This window comes from Pelobates fuscus, chromosome 6, assembly GCF_036172605.1.
Source record: "Pelobates fuscus isolate aPelFus1 chromosome 6, aPelFus1.pri, whole genome shotgun sequence".
In the NCBI taxonomy this organism is placed as follows: Eukaryota; Metazoa; Chordata; class Amphibia; order Anura; family Pelobatidae; genus Pelobates; species Pelobates fuscus.
In genome coordinates this window covers 175,764,716-175,785,352 of record NC_086322.1, presented here as the reverse complement: position 1 = coordinate 175,785,352, position 20,637 = coordinate 175,764,716, and the positions used below count along the sequence as shown (strand labels likewise).

General features: G+C 38.9%; 1 protein-coding gene across 2 annotated transcripts in view; it reads left to right on the top strand.

The window, feature by feature from the left end:
- The window catches only part of LRBA (LPS responsive beige-like anchor protein), a 619,335-nt gene that overhangs the window by 92,359 nt on the left and 506,339 nt on the right, over positions 1-20,637 (top strand). For both annotated transcript variants that reach the window (XM_063458500.1, XM_063458501.1), the window contains exons 19-21: positions 8,001-8,082; positions 14,163-14,286; positions 15,325-15,517. In XM_063458500.1, coding sequence (XP_063314570.1) covers positions 8,001-8,082; positions 14,163-14,286; positions 15,325-15,517 — 399 coding nt within the window. The remainder of the gene's footprint in view (positions 1-8,000; positions 8,083-14,162; positions 14,287-15,324; positions 15,518-20,637) is intronic.

Here is a 20,637-nt window from a genome sequence, read left to right as displayed (position 1 = left end):
TTCACTTCGGCCAATGTCATGCTCCTATCCAAGGACGACAAAGACCCGACCCTCTGCCAAAGCTACCGGCAGATATCAGTCTTGAATGTGGACATCAAACTACTCTCTAAAATCCTGGCATATCGCATCTCTCCTATCCTACCTGGAGCCATCCAGCCGGACCAGACCGGGTTCATCGTCAGAAGAGAGGTCAGGGACAACACCATAGGAGCCCTGAACCTGATAGCGGAGGCCAGGCGCAGGGGCTTCATGGTCCTACTCCTGTCAACGGATGCAGAGAAAGCATTCGACATAGTGGACTGGGGATACATGCGTGGAACTCTCCGGAAAGCTGGCATTGGACCAAAGTTCATGTCATGGATAACAGCACTGTATCATAATCCCACTGCACGTCTGCAAATAAGACCTCTCGGATCCATTCCCCATCTCAAGCAGAACGCGGCAGGGCTGTCCTCTGTCCCTTCTCCTCTTTGCGCTTTCACTTGAGCCATTCCTGAATAAAATACGGGAGAGTACGGCCATTCAGAGACTGCACTCAGGGAAAACCCATCATAAAGTACTATCCTATGCGGATGACCTGCTCTTCCTAGTGACGAAACCAGCTACCACCCTGAGAGAGATCATGAAGGAGTTCGTGGAATACGGCAACTCTCGAATATCTGGATCAACTATAAGAAATCGTAAATTCGGGAAATCACGGTCACACAGACACAACGCCAAAACCTCTTGAGTTCCCCTTTAGGTGGTGCACCACCACTATGCGTTACCATGGGAAACTGCTCACGAGAAACACGACCGACCTATACATTTAGAACTATCAATTGCTATTAAGGAAAGCAATAGAGGAACTACACACCTGGCGTAAACACAATATCTCCTGGCTAGGCTCAGTCAACATAATAAAGATGACATTATTGCCGAAGATACGGTTTGCACTCCAGACAGTGCCCATTTCAGTCCCTGCCTCCTTTTTTAAAACTCTAAAAGTAGAAATCAGAAAGTTCATATGGAAAGACAAATCACCCAGAATAGCACACTCCCAACTAACGCTACCAAACCTCAGAGGTGGACTAGCACTACCAGACCTAGCCACGCACTTTTCCAGAATAATCAGTTGGATGCTAACTTACAGCGGGAAAAAATGGGTCAGCTAGAAGTGGATAGTATAGGCACGGACCTAAGAGCCCTACCATGGAACGACTCACAACTGCTAACCTTATAGCACGGTAGGGGACCAAAAATTTTCTTGACAACCTAACTGAGCCCACTGCTCCTTGTACACAATAATCTTTCCTTCCCGGCTAGGGCCATGGGCCTCATGCAGACACTGAGGGGTAACAACCTCTGCCCCTGAATGTTAGATGTGGCGGACCCAGGGGGTAAGGTACGTCCCGTTGTATTCCCAGATTCAAGATGCTCGCTCCAACACGCTATGACAAGATCACAAATATCTAGATACATCTCCTCAATCCCGCAGAAATCATGCCTCATAAGGGATACAACTAATTTTGAGAGCTTATGCCTCCAAGACTCTATGGTACCCAAAGGTATCTCCACAATCTATAACCTGCTTATCTTCAACCGATACCAACTAACCCTCCAGTGTTTGAGAGGATGGGAGGAGAAACTGGATGAATCCTTCACAGAAGCTCAATGGGACAAGATGATTCTCCTGATACAAAATGCCAGCTATGATTTCGGTTTCTTGGCGTGTGTGACACACACACACACTCACACACACACACTCACTCACACACTCACTCACTCACTCACTCACTCACTCACTCACTCTGTGGGGGAGTGTTCATGTAAAGTGTTGGTAGTGGGACAGGAAACCCAAACCAATATTTAGTCCTCTATTCTTGCTGTTAAACAATTTGATCAGTCTGGCTTCAAAGGTTTTTCTTTCTTGGGTATTTTTTAAACCCCCTTTCAGTACTTTGATTTTTAGTACTGTTATTGAGTGGCCAGGCTGGGTAAAGTGGTGCCCCACAGGAGTGCAGTACGATTCTTCTTTGTGGTGTTTTTTTTTTTAATTCTTTATTTATTCCAAGGTAGAACATTACATTGAAAACATAATATATCAAAACGTTGTAAGATATTGTTACATTGTGAATGACATATCCCCAGTAAACCTTTAAGAGCATTAGGTTGACACATCCAGCAAACTTCTACTGCATCAATGTATCCTGGAATGTGTATAACATACAGTTGTGAGTATTTCTCACGGTAAAAAGAAAAAGATAGTAAAAGAGAAGTAAGAGGGGTAAGTAGGGATTCAGTAAGTGAGAGAATTAGGAAAGGGGTGGAGGAGGGAGGTGCGGGGTAGTCAGGGCAACCCGTATCCTATTGATTAAATCCCATCCAGGGAGGTCTCTTTTGTGTGTGCATCAAGCACTTGCTGTGCTGGCCATCCAAGGGCCGCAAACTTTTTCGAATTTTTTTCGTCGTGCCTCTAACCCGGGCCGTGAGGTCATCCATGAGATAATTATCTTTAATCTTCCGGATTACCACAGCAATTTCCGGAGCCTCGCTCCGCAGCCACACCTGTGCCAAAACTCTCCTAGCGGCTAGGTTTACTTTATGGAATAGGGTCTGTTCCGCTTTTGTCCAGTTTTTCATAGATCTAGCTAGCAAGAACACCCATGGGTCTAGCTTAACCTCTCTCTCGTATATGTCTCGCAATAACTGCCCAATTCACCGCCAAAAGACTTGTGCTATTGGGCATTCCCACCACATGTGAACATATGTGCCCTTGAGACCGCACCCCCGCCAACATAGGTCTGTAGTAGTTTGATTCATACGGCTTAACTTTACCGGTGTAGCATACCATCGAAATGGCGTCTAATATGATTGTTCCTGCAGCGAGACACATGTAGAGGACTGTGCGACCGCCTCCCATTTCCTGCCACTCCACCCCCTCCAGCGTCTCTCCCAAATCCACCTCCTATTGGTCTATATATGTAAGTCCTCCCCATTCTAAAGTGTTATTGCACAACTGTGAGTAAAGAAGTGAAATCAGTCTGCTCGGGAATTGTTCCTTCGCACACATTCTTTCGAAGAACGTCATCTGTGTTTCTGCGACTTTTTTAACCTTTGTGTCTTGGGCATAAGCTCTAATCTGGAGGTATCTAAAAAAATCAAAGGGTTGCAAAGGCGTTTTGTTTTGTAAATCCTCAAACGTCACAAACGACCCCCCCTCAAACAGCTGGTGCAATCTCTGTAGCCTTGCCCATTCTATAACCTCTAAAATCCCGGGCAGTCATTCCTGGTAGGAATGCCTTGTTCCTCATCGGGGGGGTCATTGGAGAGGGGGAGGACGCCAGGCCATACTTAGGGGCGGTCGTGTCCCATATCCTCAAGGAATTGAGAATCGCTGGACAGGGCACTTTGATGTTTGGTCTGTGCTCCTTAGCTCCTTAGGGGTCCACATATTTCTTTGTGGGGTTTAATGGAGTGTCTGTGCATATTCATTCTGCCATTTAATTGCTGGGTGGTTTCCCCAATGTAGCATCCTAGGAGGCATTTGGTGCATTGAATCATGTATACCACATTGCTGGATGTGCAGGAGTAGGATCCTTTAATGCTGTAGGTTTTATTGTTGTGTGTGGCTGTGTTGTCTGTGCATATGTGCTGACACAGTTTGCAGCGAGGGTTTTTTGCATTGACTGGTCCCATTTTCTTTATTCTCCCCATTAGTGGGTAGCTTCCTGTTGATTGATTTTTGTTGGAGGTTTGGTGGTTGTCTGAAGGACAAAATGGGTGTTTCGGAGAAAATATTTTTCAGAGTATCATCTTCTGTTAACAATGGTTGTAGGTTTTTAATGATTTTCTGTATTTCCTTAAGAGCTTGGTTGTAGGTGACCATAAGTGGCACTTGTGTAGATATTCTCTCTGTAGAGCAGAGTTGATTTGTTTGGTAATAGTCTTTGGTTTGTAGCATTTCTGTCTCATAGATTGGGAGAGTACATTTAGATGGGAATTACAGTCAAGATGAGAGCATATGCGATGTTACCTAGTGGCTTGGCTGTAGATGATGCCCTGTTTAGTATGGGAGGGGTGGAAGCTGGAGCTGTGAAGGTAACTGTACCTGTCTGTGGGTTTTCAATGAACTGAGGTGTGGATTGTGCCATTGTTACATGTCACAGTGGTTTCCAGAAAATTCACAGATTTAGTGGAATATTCCATTTTTAGTTTGATTGAAAGTTTCAAGAGTCAAGGAACTGTATCCGTTTTTCTTTGCTTTCAGTCCAAATTATGAAGATGATATCAATATAGCGATTATATATGTATGGTTTGATGTGCTGTATTTCTAGGAATCGCTGTTGAAGATCTGACATGAACAGATTAGCATATTTGGGTGCCATAGCAGTGCCCATGGTTTGTAGATAAACCTCATTGTCAAAAATGAAATAATTATGTGTGAGGATGAATAGTGCAAGTTCTGTGATAATTTGGGGGCTGTATTTTTGGTTGTCGGCATAAGAGAGAAAATGGAAGCAGGCATTGATGCCATCTGTATGTGTAATGTTCCTGTACAGAGATTCCACATCCATGGTCACAAGGATGGCGTTAGCAGGGAGATTGGTGATTTGGCTGAGTTTGTTGAGGAAGTCCATTGTGTCTTTTATGAAGCTGTTCGTGTTGGTGACTAGAGGTTTTAGGGTATATTCTACCAGTCCTGAGATCTGTTCTGTGAGAGTTCCCATTCCTGTAATTATGGGTCTTCCAGGATTACCTGCTTTGTGGATTTTAGGAAGCATATAGAAAGTGCCCATGTAGGGACTAGTTGGTATGAGTGCAGTTTTAGATGCAAATTCTCAGGGAAGGATTTAATGAGCTCACTAAGTTGTAATGTATATTACTTGTTGGGGTCTTAATTTAGTTTTCTATAGTATTTGTCATCTGACAATTGCCTGTTCCCCCCCCTTTATGTAGTCCTGGGTGTTAATTATCACTACTGCTCCTCCCTTGTCCGCTGGATTGATGGTGATAGCATGATTATTTTTCAAGTCATTTGTAGCCGTTTGTTCCTGTACTGAGATTATGAAACATTTTCTTTTGGTTTTGCTTGGTTGTCAAGGATACTGTTCTTAGACGGTAACTTTCAATGTAACTGTCCAGTTTGGCATTTCGACCTGGTGCTGGAGTGAAATGCGTGTTCTTTTTCCTGTTGTAATCCATTGTGGTTTCAGTGCTCTTTGTCATGGAAGTATTCCATAAGTCGCATCCTTCTGAAAAAATTCTTCAACCTCAGAGTAGAGCCCAATGTCCTCAAGTTGTGTGCTAGGACAAAATTATAATCCTTTGGAGAGAACTGATGCTTCTGAGTCAGTTTACAGGGAGTGCAGAATTATTAGGCAAGTAGTATTTTTGAGGATTAATTTGTTTATTGAACAACAACCATGTTCTCAATGAACCCAAAAAACTCATTAATATCAAAGCTGAATATTTTTGGAAGTAGTTTTTAGTTTGTTTTTAGTTTTAGCTATTTTAGGGGGATATCTGTGTGTGCAGGTGACTATTACTGTGCATAATTATTAGGCAACTTAACAAAAAACAAATATATACCCATTTCAATTATTTATTTTTACCAGTGAAACCAATATAACATCTCAACATTCACAAATATACATTTCTGACATTCAAAAACAAAACAAAAACAAATCGGTGACCAATATAGCCACCTTTCTTTGCAAGGACACTCAAAAGCCTGCCATCCATGGATTCTGTCAGTGTTTTGATCTGTTCACCATTGACATTGCGTGCGGAAGCAACCACAGCCTCCCAGACACTGTTCAGAGAGGTGTACTGTTTTCCCTCCTTGTAAATCTCACATTTGATGATGGACCACAGGTTCTCAATGGGGTTCAGATCAGGTGAACAAGGAGCCCATGTCATTAGATTTTCTTCTTTTATACCCTTTCTTGCCAGCCACGCTGTGGAGTACTTGGACGCGTGTGATGGAGCATTGTCCTGCATGAAAATCATGTTTTTCTTGAAGGATGCAGACTTCTTCCTGTACCACTGCTTGAAGAAGGTGTCTTCCAGAAACTGGCAGTAGGACTGGGAGTTGAGCTTGACTCCATCCTCAACCCGAAAAGGCCCCACAAGCTCATCTTTGATGATACCAGCCCAAACCAGTACTCCACCTCCACCTTGCTGGCGTCTGAGTCGGACTGGAGCTCTCTGCCCTTTACCAATCCAGCCACGGGCCCATCCATTTGGCCCATCAAGACTCACTCTCATTTCATCAGTCCATAAAACCTTAGAAAAATCAGTCTTGAGATATTTCTTGGCCCAGTCTTGACGTTTCAGCTTGTGTGTTTTGTTCAATGGTGGTCGTCTTTCAGCCTTTCTTACCTTGGCCTTGTCTCGGAGTATTGCACACCTTGTGCTTTTGGGCACTCCAGTGATGTTGCAGCTCTGAAATATGGCCAAACTGGTGGCAAGTGGCATCTTGGCAGCTGCACGCTTGACTTTTCTCAGTTCATGGGCAGTTATTTTGCGCCTTGGTTTTTCCACACGCTTCTTGCGACCCTGACTATTTTGAATGAAACGCTTGATTGTTCGATGATCACGCTTCAGAAGCTTTGCAATTTTAAGAGTGCTGCATCCCTCTGCAAGATATCTCACTATTTTTGACTTTTCTGAGCCTGTCAAGTCCTTCTTTTGACCCATTTTGCCAAAGGAAAGGAAGTTGCCTAATAATTATGCACACCTGATATAGGGTGTTGATGTCATTAGACCACACCCCTTCTCATTACAGAGATGCACATCACCGAATATGCTTAATTGGTAGTAGGCTTTCGAGCCTATACAGCTTGCAGTAAGACAACATGCATAAAGAGGATGATGTGGTCAAAATACTCATTTGCCTAATAATTCTGCACTCCCTGTATAATCCGAAATGTTAACAGCATCCGATTTCTCTTGCAATTTCTCTTTCTCTGCCAGATGTTTGTGATAATCCTGCTGGAGTCTGAGTTTGTTTTTCTTAAAAATGTCCTGTTGCTTTTGTAAACAATAGTGTAGATCTTGTTCTAGTTGTTCAGATAGATAGATATAGATAGATCTATAGATATATTTTTTCTCTCCTTTATTATATTATCCCCACGTAGCTTTTGGAGTAGATGTTTTTTTATGTTGTGTGCTATAGTTATTGATGTAGAAAAGGTGGATGAGATGGTTCCTTAGTTACACCAGTTTTCTGCATACTGCGGTTTGTGCGTAGTAGCAAGTGGATTTTTGTCTTTTCTTGCAGATATATAGAAATACATCTTTGGCTCTCTGGGTGTTGTGGACTGCATCTCCCATAATGCTCTCACAACCACAATGTGCCAAAGCTTCAGGGGAGATGTGGTCCAGAAAGTCTGACGTGCCGAAGGATGCTTATGCCTGCTCTAGTATATAACTGATTTTAAGTTGAAACATAATCGTTCCTTCACCCTGCTTGTGTATTATACTTTTTCCATCTTATTCCGTGACTTTCTGTATCACTTTCTATGAATGGATTTTTCAGCAATATCTGTTTGTCCTTTTCAAAATATTGCTATATTGCAGTAAATATTGGTGGTCCCTCCTGTCTATCACTGCCTGTGGTATAAATACATGTAGGTTTGTATCTACAGCAAACCAAGAACACCTCATCCTTCATGGAAACAATAACTAAAATACAGGCTGATAACGGGATAGCAAGAAACTTCCATACGTTGTGTGCCAAGCTGGGCCTTGGTATCATTAAATAGTATATTGGGGAAATAAATACTTTACCATTGTGCAGAGTCATCAGTGCAGACTGTTTCTCTTTAGTGTTTCATTAAAGTTTGATGTTTGCCACAAATGCTTTGTTTATAAATATTTTTTTCTCATTCATGTTACAGGTTTTCTAAATCTGCTAAGATATCCAATTTCAGCATTTTGTAAAATCACTGTCAAAGCATGTTTGTTTGTTTGTTTTTTTGCTTACTATATACTCCAATTTGTTTTCATTTTTACAGATTCTTATAGAGCAGATTTGTACCCAAGTGATACATAAGCAACATCCAGACCCAGACTCATCAGTCAAGATTCAAAACCCTTGTAGGTGTTTGTATTATTTACAGTTTTCTGTATGTCTTTAACTTGTCCATGCCCTTACTAATGTTTTTGTGGGTAATATTGAAAGGACCCTCCAGACCCTTAAAGTACTTCAGCTGTGTCTCTGCCTTTTTTTTTTCTCCTTTTAAAAAAAGTGCAGATTTCCATAGAAATTGGCACTTTTATAAATGTACCTTGTTTCACCGTTGCCTGTCAATCTGAGAACTGGTCCTGTTACTTCCTGATTGCTTAGCTCAGTTGTGCTAAGCTAAAGATGCAGCCAATTGCTCTTCAAACTTTTCAGCAAATATGTCCTATAATAAATTTCTTACACATTAATGTCTGTAGCACTTTTTAAGGAGACTCTCCAGTGCCAGGAAAACAAACCGTTTTCCTGGCACTGCAGGTCCCCTCTCCCTCCCACCCCCCATCCTATGTTGCTTAGCTGTATGCAGCGCCGATGTCCCTCGGTGCTGGTTCAGGGTCCGCCCACACTCCTCCCCTGCCGACGTCATCCGGCAGGGGAGACCTTTAGACCTCCCCATAGGAAAGCATTGAAAAATGCTTTCCTATGGGGATTTCAGCAATGCTGGAGGTCCTCACATAGCGTGAGGATGTCCAGCGACACTAACACAATTTTCGTGTGCTATAAACAAGGAAGTGCCTCATTTTCCAGGCTGTGAATCTACATAGGATAACCTATTGGTCTCATACAGTCCATATACATAGACAATGGAACACAGCACATGGAAAGTTAGTTAAAGCTAAAGTAGAACTAGTTCAACATGCCTTTACACTGACTTATTTACTTAAGGTTGTCAGGAATTTAAAGTGAAATTAAAACTTTAGACCAAACTTGCTCGTCTGGGAATAATCTTTCTAGTCAGCTGAATTTCCAGTTCTGCTATTTTGTCATGAAATTTAAAATTCACACGACGTCCTGTAAATTCGCATTTAATTAATGGTCTTTCTTTGATTGGTTTGTTTTTGGTTAGCTTTTAATGTTCGTGTGGGGTTGTACTTTGCTGGCATATTTCTCAAAACACTTTTATCTGGTGCAGAGAGATAGTGGGGGGAGAGGCAAGACGAGCACTCTAGAGCATGATGAGAAACATTCTTCTTGAGATATTCATAAAATGTAGTGATCTCAAGTCCGATTAGTGCTTAAAAGCCAAATAGCTTTTTTTTTGACAGGGATATGTTTAATATGCGCATAGGTTGTGAGTGGAACTGTACAAAGTGAATGTATTTTGCGAGAACAGAAGATTTGCTAATTTCCCTTTCTACTTTTTTTGGGTCTTATTTCTTGTAATGTAATCCGGATGGATTTTTTTTTTTTTTTTGTGTCCTTGATTTTAAAAAGCATTTTAGTAATGACTCATGGTGTGTGTCCTCAGAATCTATGGACTTAAACCTTCTCAATCGCAGGAAAACAATCTAATTATTTTATTCTGCGGTGTCAAACAAAATTATTTTTTAGGTCAGCATTTTAGATCAAATGAGGGTTTATACGTAAATGGCGCGTTTTCAAAGAAATGCACATTTGATTTTAATTCTGGCTAGAATTACTTTTTACTAATGTCTACTATATCATTTTGTCATGGGCTTGATTTTTTTTTAGTGATTTAATTGCAAATGGTGCCGAGACAAGGAATATAAAACGCAGTTTAGAAAACCGTTCTTTTAATATGTGTACATGAGGCTCATTTGGTTCTGGTGGAAGATATATATGTATCTTGTGAACAAATACAGTAAGATTATCTGTGCAAAATGCTCTTCAATCCACTGATGGAAGAATGTCATATTGTCTGCTTTTAGGTTACAAAATCATATTTTTAGTGGTCATGGAGTGACTTCAGATTGAATACTATGCATTTATTGGTTAAATAAATTATTAAATCTAATGAGATAGGCAGTGCACATTCCACTCATGCTTCCTACAAGGTGTGGTTGGTTATATATTTGGTCACATCTTCGCATCAGTTATTGGATTGTGTTAGAGATCTTTTGTTTCTTATATTGACTGAAATGTTCAAATATTGCAGTCTGCATACATTTGCAAGGTCTGATTACTTTAAAATACAGGTTAGTTTCAGTTACAATTATTTATATAGCGCCAGGATATTTAACAGTGTACAGTAGGTTTACAACGCAAACATTAATTTTAACAAAACATGTTTCCCATACGGGAACCGTAAATGAAGAGGGCCTTGCCCAAATGAGCTTACGGCAATCTTACGGCATGAGCGACAAATACATAAAAGGAATCAAATGAGCTGTATGTACCTGAAGGATAAAGAGGGGTGTTCAGGAGGATGAAGAACGGTAGATGGGAGAAGGCAGAGGTAGCTTATAAGGTATGAGGAGTTAAGGGGAGTACTGGGTGTGTTTATAGGAATTTTATGGAACGACTGCAGAGACTGGGAGAGTTAAATGTACCATAAGTGGGCAGTCCTTGCAGAGGGGGCAACCCTGTAGAAGTCCTGCAGGTGAGAATCTGAGATGCTGGAATGGATAGTAACAGGTCCTTGGCAGATGGAAGAGTCGAGGACTAAACACATCTACTAGGGAGGGAGCAGATGTAAGCAGGGTCATGTTTATGCAGAGCCTTATAAGAAAGCTCTCAAACTTTGAACTGAATCCTAAACGAAACAGGAAGCAAGTGTAGAGCTTGACTGACGGTGAGGTGTGAGATGCACGACAGACAAGTCTGTCAAAAGCATTTGTTATAGACTGTAGTGGGGCAATCTGGTCACTTTATTTTAGTTTTATTGTGCTTAGTGGTGACATAGATAAGACCGGTATAGCATATATTAAACAGGCTGTGCGCACAAGATAATGAGTATAAAATGATAGGGTAATACGAGAATTAACACTGCATACAACCAAGAGTGAGATGAATAAAGTTAAGCTAATGCACTGCATGACTAGGAAACAAGAGTGTACCACCAAGGAGACCCAAGCCAGCAGCTACAGGCTTGAATACAAGTAAGATTTTGCTATATTTAGTGAGGAATGAGGGGCCCAGGTGGTGGTTTTAACACTATAGCGTCAGGAATACATGTTTGTGTTCCTGACTTTATAGTGTTCCTTTATTGTGATTAGATTCGTGGCGAGGAGAAATGCTGTAGGGGCATGACACAGTCTATTAGATTCTTTCTGGACTGCAGCTTCAGATCTAGGAGTGTACGTAAGTGGCCCTTCGGTTGCAGTTGGTGCCACAGGGATCTCTCTTCCAGCTCTGGTTCTATGTGTTCCGCTTGTGCCAGTCGTGGGACCCGTGTTTTTTGTTTAGCAAAAAGCCTTTTCCAGAATATAGTGAATATTTTGTCCAAGCGGTTTAGGAGAGATAATGTTCCTTTGTGGCAAGCTGAAACACTCATGGTATACGCCATTTTAGGTGTGCCTCTGTGTCATCGGAGGTCGCAGCCTTACGGCATGCCTCTTGCGGAGTCAAGGGTACCTCAGGGTGGAGACCAGGATCACAAACGCCGGTCCAAAGGGGGTGGGGATGGGGGGATAGCAGGGCATCTTTGTCATGTTGCCGAGGCATTAGGTAAAGGAAATGTTGGAGGTAAAGAGCAGATGAAGGCAATACGCCTATGTTATGATCGCTTCAGTTGACCTTCAGGGAAACCGGCACAGATGTAGCTTTAGAGGAAGAAAAGACGAGAAGTTTGTCACCAAGAGAGGCCGTGAAAACGGAGAAGAGGTTCTGGTACAGAGCCCTGAGGGCTTCCAATGAGTGAGGTACAGAAGAGGAGAAGGAACCAGTGGAGAGGACACTGAAGAAATAGATGTAGGAAGAGAATCGGGAAAGAGCAGATGGTCAACAGTGTCAAGAGGCAGAAAATTAGAAAATAATTAGTAGCAAATAATTGCCTTTGAATTTGGCAGTTACTAAGTTAATAGTCATCTTGGTCAAGTCTGTGGAATGTTAGAAGAAGCCAGACTGCAACGAGTAAGGAATTTTTCAGATGGTTTGTAAATAAAGTATAAAGTCTTTCCAGTATCTTGGAGGCAAACGTAAGGAGAGCTAAAACCATAGCTAGGCAATGCATATGGGGCAAGAAAAGGCTTTTTACTTTTTAATTTCTTGTTCCCCCCTCCTTTCTTCATATGTGTGATCAGTATGTGTTTGAATGGTGAAGGTGAACATGCCAGAGGGGGGCAGAGAGAAAAGATTTTAGTTAAAGATGGGACTGTTGCAGGTGAGAGACTGATTAATGTGCAAGGGAATTGCATCAATGGGACATGTGGAAGATTGGAAAAACGAGAAGTGCACAAACCTCCTCTTCATAAACAGTGTGCACTATACGAAGTGTAGAGGAGGAGCTTGGGCACAGGGTCAGACAGTTGAGAGGCGAGCAAAGCAATTTGCCCCCTTACCCCCAGAGGTCTTTTTTTTTTTTTTTCTGTATTGATAGATGGTGATGCCAAGTGGGTTATGTGACATGGTGGAGATGACGGAGGTGAAGTATGTGTGGTGAGAGAGAGAGGGCAGAGGTGTAGAAACACCACAGAAATTAAGATTAAATAAAGTTGGAAATTAAACAAAGGTTGGAAAAAATAAGATCTAAAGTGTTGCCTGTTTGATACGTAGGGGAATGAGGACCACTGCATGAGTACCATAGAGGTAGTCATAGTGAGGAATTTAAAGTCCTTTAGTTGGTACATAATTTAAGCTCTCCAAAGATAATTGAAGGAATGCCAGAGGACAATAAATGAGAGAGCCAGATTAAGAAGAGTCATAAGAAAGGGGCAGTGTTTCGATGCCCAGACATGGGCACACACCCCTGTCGGATCCTGAGCCGGTTATCTAATGGGTAATCTGGTTCTGGTCAGAATAAGCTAGAACCATGAAACGGGGCATTGCTACATTGCATTACTCCTGCATCTATAGAATGTGTGTTTTATAGCTGATGCACATCATTAGAATGATATAAGGGTTATGACTTGTGAGTGGACTAAATATAACCACAAAGATGGAAATACATAATGATGCAAAGCAGTTAACCAATTTAATCCAGTCTTACAGAGACATTAACCAAAATAAGAATTCAAAGTAATGTTTAAATTTATGGGCAAAGTAGCCAAAATAGAAACACAGCTGACTTCGATAATTCTTCAATTCTGGTTACTTTGACCTTAAAGAATCACTATAGGGTCAGAACAAGCATGCGTTAAAACCACCACCTAGCCCCCCGGACGCCTCCATAAATATAGCAAAATCTTACTGTATTCAACCCTGAAGCTGTAGATCTGCATTCTGTTTGTCTCAGAAAAACAAGCAGTCTGCTGACCTCATCAGAAGTGGTAGCCTGATCCAATCACAGTGCTTCTCCATTGGATTGGCTGAGACTGACAAGGAGGCAGATCAGGGGCAGAGCCAGCACAATTCAAACACAGCCCTGGCCGATCAGCATCTCCTCATAGAGATGAATTGAATCAATGACTCTCTATGAGGAAAGTTCAGTGTCTGCATGCAGAGGGAGGAGACACTGAATGTTTGGATGCATTTTAGGCAGCCATGACCCAGGAAGGATCTCGGACAGCTATCTGAGGAGTGGTCAGTGAAGTTCTAACTAGGCTGTAATTTAAACACTGCATTTTCTCTGAAAAGACCGTGTTTACAGTAAAAAAGCCTGAATTTAATGATTCTACTCACCAGAACAAATTCAATAAGCTGTAGTTGTTCTGATGACTAGTGTCCCTTTAAATTGGAAATTCACTTTGAATTCTCATTTCAATGAATAAACCTGTTAGTGCGACTAGGTTCCAAAAGTGTGCACTTTTGATATGCACAACCCTAGATTGGGGATTACTATTGAAAATAAAGGGGGCAGGTTTACCCCAAGGTCTACTTTTTGTTAACAGAAGTATACTGCTCAGTCATATCAATATTGTTGCCTGGTGCTTTTAAGGTTATCATTTTATTTATTTATTTGCTATTTTTAAATTCCCAGAAATTCTCCTTGAAACATTCTAAGCATGCAAATGTCATTTTAATACACTTTGTGTATGTGTGTGTGTATGCGTATATATGTATGTATGTATATATTTTATAATTTTTTTTTTTCTAGTGATACTCAAAGTCATTGCAACTCTCCTGCGGAACTCTTCTCAATGCCCTGAAACGATGGACGTACGTCGGATGTTTCTTTCAGATATGATAAAACTTTTCAATAACAACAGAGATAACCGAAGGTACGTGGGATAAGCAAGGAAAGAATTGTAAATGGTCTTGTATATGGCATGCTTTGTAACCTGCTTGTAAATTTTATTTTTTTTTTACATTATTTTTTTTAACAGTAAATGGTGTAATTTACAGTGTGGTGTATTTTTTTAATAATGTTTATTGCTTTGTATATGAAAATACAAAGAATGTTCCTAGTGCCTAATGTGCAATGGTCTGAAGAAAGAATTAAAAGAAAAAAAACCAAAGAACCTAATTTTTTTTTTTTTTTCCTTTCTTGCTGCTTTCTCTGTGCCCTCTTTTTATGTTTGATTCTAGAAGCCGAGATAAACAGTTCACCATATAGGTAGCTGTATGTTTTCCAGAAAGCCTTGCTCAGAAGACACTGATTTGCTTGGGCATGCCTCCTATGGATTTGCATTAGAAATTATACACCCATACATGTTTAGTCGTCCTCCTTTGGAAGGTTAAAGGATGACTAAGATTGCTTGCAAGTCTCAAAAAAAAAAATGGCACAATCAGACATGAATATTAGTTTGATGTTTATAACCATGATTTTGCAATTCATTTTAGCAAAATCCACTTTGGACAATAGGGAGATTGTACTATGTAGTGCATAACTCAGTTACAGTTGAGTGGAGATAAAGCTGGTGGCTATTACTTTGCGCACACTATGTAAATGTATTCACATTATTCCCAGAACTGAATTATTGCAATTCAAAGTGAATTTTGTCTTACGCCTAAATGGCCTTGTATACTCCAATACAGTTGTGTTGTAGGTTTGGCTATTTTAGCCTAAAATCAGAAATTGACTTTGAATTAATTTCATGTTTCTGACAATTTGCACTTTATTGAATTGGGAGTCTAGCTGATGTAAATTGAGAGATAATGTATATTTACAGGTATGATGTATGAATGGCAGTAAGTTGAGGGCTACTAGGATTCAAGTGGTTGCTTTTTTATTCATCCCTGATCTTGTCCTTTTATTTTACATCTCCTGCTATGTTTCAATGATGGTTTTCTCACTGTGCATGTCTATCCTCTTGCAGGAGCTTGTTGCAATGCTCCGTATGGCAGGAGTGGATGCTGTCCCTGTGCTACTTCAACCCAAAGAACTCAGAGGAACAAAAAATTACAGAGATGGTATACGCCATCTTTCGAATTCTTCTTTACCATGCTGTCAAATATGAGTGGGGAGGATGGAGAGTCTGGGTGGACACCATCTCGATAACACATTCAAAAGTGAGTCTTTGCATATTGTGCTAGTACAATTAAGAAGATGTAATTCTTATACAGTTATTTAATTTAAGGTCAGAGTAGCTGAACTGAAAGCACAGATGATTTGATTAATTTTTCTAGTTTAGATAATTTGACCTTCAATTTGAAATTCGCTTTGAATTTTCTTTTTAGTGAATAACCCTGTAGGAGTTGAATGTGGCACATGGAATTCAGCCACAAACTCATTGTTATCACAGACCATGATTAATATACGTGTAATGCCTCCAAGGTGTTGTATCTACCTTCATTTAGATTCAATCATAACATGATCAAATAATTTTCCTCTGCCAGTGATAAGATATTGCTGAGAGCAGAAAATAATTTTTATATTTTTATTAAAACTTTTTTAAAGTACAAGTGGTAACTTTTTTCTTTTTTTTTTTTTTTTTTATTGCGAAAATAATGTGCTAAGGGCTTTGTAAACTCTATTGAAATTGTTGCCATCTGCCCCAATGCTGTAAAAAAATTTAAAACCATGTTAAATATGCCCTAGTATGAAATAAAAATAAAACCTTTTAGTTTTAAAACCTTTGGAGGGCTAGAGCAGTAATATTTGAACACTTGATTGTCGTACGCATAAAGTCTGTTATTGTACGTTTAGTCGTACGTTGAAAACTTCTATTTTAACCACTTAAACACCCTTTAAAAATAGGTTTAAATGTCAGCAATAAGACCAACTTCTGATTTTATTGAACTAGTCGGGGTAAAGGGAAACATTCATACTTCACCTAATTAAGGGGAAGTGGAAAAACAATCTAACTTGGAAATTTTAATCAAGATGCAGCTGGTCTAAAATCTTATTTTAAGAAACTAGAATTGTACATTTGTCTTGCAGATAATTTTTTTTTACTTGGTTTATTTGATCTGTTTCATGAAGATTCATAGACTTTCATAGGTTAATATAGGTATTACTACTTATTTTTCATTTGGTGGCCTTTTAAACAGAAGTGCTAGTTGCTGGCTCCCATTAACACAATATGTAAGTAATCCAGTAATGCATATTCTCAGACGCTTTACAGTTAGATCTTGCATGCAACTCCTAAGCTGAATGTGTTACTTTTACATTGACATCACATTTCTGTTTGCAGAAACTGGTATATGTAAACCTGTAATAGTCATATGCTTTGTGTACCACAAGATGGCAGTAGTTTGTTAGAAATAGTGGCGATATGTGTTCTCTGCGGTTTGGAAAATTCTGTGCAGTCTTTGCAGTGCTTCTAAAAATGTGATTTAACTTTAGATTTAAAATTGTAACATTTGCTGAGACTATTTTGGCATATAGACACTTTCGTATAAACTTAGCTGTTTTTACCAGTGTTTGTAAATATGTATATACTATCTATTCTTTTGTTCAAGTAATAGAATTGTTAACACATTCGTAAACGATAATGTCTCAGAAAAGACGCACTATAATGGGGCTTTCTTAACCTAGGGTCTTTAAAGGGTTAAATATTGCATGTAATGGGAACAGTGTCCATTAACTAGAGACAAAGGCCAGATGTGTAAATCCATTACTGATGTAATTACACCTGCAATTAATTTCCTTCACGGTTTTTATTTTCTATTTATTTATTTTTATAAGATTCCCATTGTCCTTGGTTATCGATTTTAAACCCCATTAATTTGATAAAGGAACAAGTGTTCCAGAATTGGAAAGGCTTTGCAGTGCTACATATCAAGATACGTGCGTCTGCTATAAAAAGCCAAAGAAACTCAATTGCAATTTTATTGTCCAGTTTGATAGATTTCCTGCCACCTTTGTAGCAGGGTAGTTGTTTGTCAATGTAGCCCTATCCTCCCACAGCTGCACCACACTTTACAGTCACTAACTGCTTCACCAGCATAATTGCACTGCTCGCATCATTTCTCTCAAAAGGCTTTAGGGATGTACCTCTTGTATGTTTTGTTTTGTTTTGCGGTAAATTGCTTTAGAATATGAAAGGATTTTTTGTGTGTGTGTATATATTAGTGTTTGTGTGAAACAAATATATTAATGTATAGTATTTTGTGTTTAATGTTATGCATGCGATCAATACAAACAAATAGTTATGGCAAACAAAAGGTTGGAGGTGTTTTCTTCACCCTATGTGTTTGTGTGTCTGTATAGGTAGGTGTGTATCATTTAGAACCAGACCTATTTAGTACACTTTTTTTTTTTATTTGATTTTCAACATATTGCCTTCATAATGTAAAATCTAGATTATTCTGAAACTTGTATTTGTCGCTTGGATAAAGACAAAATACAGAATGTGTGTTTGTTTTTATATGAACAAAAACCTATTGGTGCAAACTTGTAAATTGCACTTGTCATTTCATCTTGGTAATTCTTCCCTTTTCTGATTTTTACAAAACTTGGCTTTTTATGATTTAAAGCCGTTTTCTTGTAAGTTTTGGATTTCAAGATGTAAATGTTGTTGCTGCCTGTGACCTCCTATTTACACGTTAATTTTCCAACAAAAGAAAATTAAGTTTTTTTTTTTTAAAATATGTTCTTTGATTACTTTTTATGTTTAACATGAATCATGTAAAGGGGAAACTGTGGGTTATTAAAAACAGGAATACAAAGAGAAATTATTCTGAGGAGTGAATGTCTTTTTGCATTTTCATTGCCATCCTAATTCGCTTGAAAAATCTAAATCTCAATTGCCTGTTACTTTAAATCCTATTTCACATTTTTAATTCTGCAGCATACATATATAAATAAGCTTGGTGTGTACATGACTCTTTATATAGTTTTTATTTCAGGACTGACTTTCTTGTTTTTATTTATCCGAGTTTGCACTCCTTTCTGAATTGCCTCCTGTGAGCAGAGCATTTGTTTAATCAGTCTAATGGCTTTTTGTTTGACAGCTGAAATCTGCACCGAAAAGTGTACAGATTTAAATACAATATGTGGAATGCTGTTGTACTGTATTTTTGTGTTTGTTTAGTCGTCACATTGCTTTGAATGTGCTTGCAGTGGGGGTAAGGTTGGGAAGTTAAGTGAGCTATCATTATACAAGCATGTGCAATGCTTTGACTTGCTCAATTATTTCCAGTCTTTGTAAGCTATCGGCATCTGTGCCTTGAAAAGAAGTGTTCTTGTTCTAAAATGGCAACCTTCCTATTTAGTAGACTTTAGTTGTTTTGTTTTTTTATTGGGTCGGGGGGTGATATGAAAATGATTATTAAATAAGTGACTACTAACTTTGAAGGTCATTACGTAAAAATTTCCATTTTACAAATTATTTTTTTAATTTTTAGGTGGGGCACGGGCAATGTTTCTAACATTTTTGTTTATACTTTTGCTTTTCTTTAAGTAGACAACATTGTGATTTACATTGTATCACTTGAAAATACAGCAGCTGTAGCTATGTTTGGACAGTGTATTCCAGCTGTTTTGGACACGTTTCCTGTGATGCTGAAAAAGCAAAATGCCTCTTCGGGCGTCAGCATCATGAATAATGTAGCCTACAGCAGCAGGAGTAATAACGGTTAGAGGCAACTGCTGTATTGCATGTGATGCGCATTAAGAAGGAGAATTAATGAGCAAAAAAATAATTTTTATAACTTGAAGCATGAAATTTTGCATAACTTGCTGTTAAAGTTACATAAAACAACAAAACGCATATTTATCTCAGATTGAATGCTGCAGGTTAAGATTATATGAAAATAATTATATGACAATTGTTATAGATTGTAAACTCATTTTGTTTTTGGTATAAATAATATGTAGGTATATATTTTATTTTTTCCAATGTTTTTTGAGAAATGCCGAACATGTTGGATTTCTGGCAAAAGCATATAATACCATGAAATAACTGGCATGAATGTAGTCCATTATTACCAGAAACGCTAGTCTTTGCATTATTAGCATTGGGGAATTGGCCTGTCTGTGCGTTAATTTTTTAAAATTTTCTTCCCGCTTCTACTTCTGCAAGGGTTGGAGACCATATTCCTAACACACCTAAGTAGAGGAATTTTCTATTAAACAGAACCGTTTTGATTAGCCAGAAACTACAAGGCAGTGTAGTTTCTTACTGATCATTAGCGTTCTTAAAGCACATGTGCACTTTATAGATTAACTATCCAGGTACTAGAGAGATTTATTACTGGGCTTCTAGCTTGCCTATTTTAGGACACTCTTGTTATTTTATAAAAAAATTACTTTTTAATTAATACACATGGCAATAGTAACCACAAAATGCTTTAGATTTTTTTTTATAGAATTTATACGCTCCTACTCATCGTAAGCGTATGTATGCTGTAAATATTTTTACACATCAAGCTATGTATTGGAATTATGGTAATTTGAACTCCATCATAAAAATACAAACACCTAGCTTGACTGCTGTAAACAGATTTTCACATATAGATCAGAAGTCTATAGTTTTACTTTCAATATCAAGTTCCTGTAAGTCTTTACAGTTTTTTTATTTTTTATTTTATTTGTTCGTAGTCGCTTTAGAAAGCGGATATTCCTGGAATAAATAATGCACTCTTGTAGCTGTACACTTTTAGCATTGAGAAAAGAAATCTTGCATAGAATATATGTAATGAGTGAATCCTTTTAGCAGCTATAATATAGCGGAGGTTCGTTTAGATTAACATTTTGCTTTTATAAAGTACTATAAACTGTTTGTTGTTTTTTTGTTGTTTTTTTGTTTAATTCCTTTAAATTATTTGTAGTGGGGTTAAAAAAAAAAAAATGTTAACACAAGTGGTTCAAATGTTTGAGACACGGTTTTAGTGTAGTGGATCATCTCACCATTTTGGCACTGCAAGTAGAATATGCGTCTTGATGTGGCACACTTGTTTTCTCTGCAACTGCCAGTCTTCTCTTTCTATGGAAACCAGGTCTGTTATTCAGCCTGTTCCCCACAACCACTGGGTGTTTATTCCTATGCCAAATCCTGAAATATTGGACACCTGGTTGCGGGGAGATCAATGTACAATGGGCTTTGGGCCACTCAATATTTTAATCAAGAGAGGCTAACAGCATGGGTTATATGAAATCTGGGGATGAAGTAGCCAGGAAAATGTATCAGATCTCCCTTGACCTAAAACATAACAGCTATAAAATAAGTGGGCAATTTATGCCTATA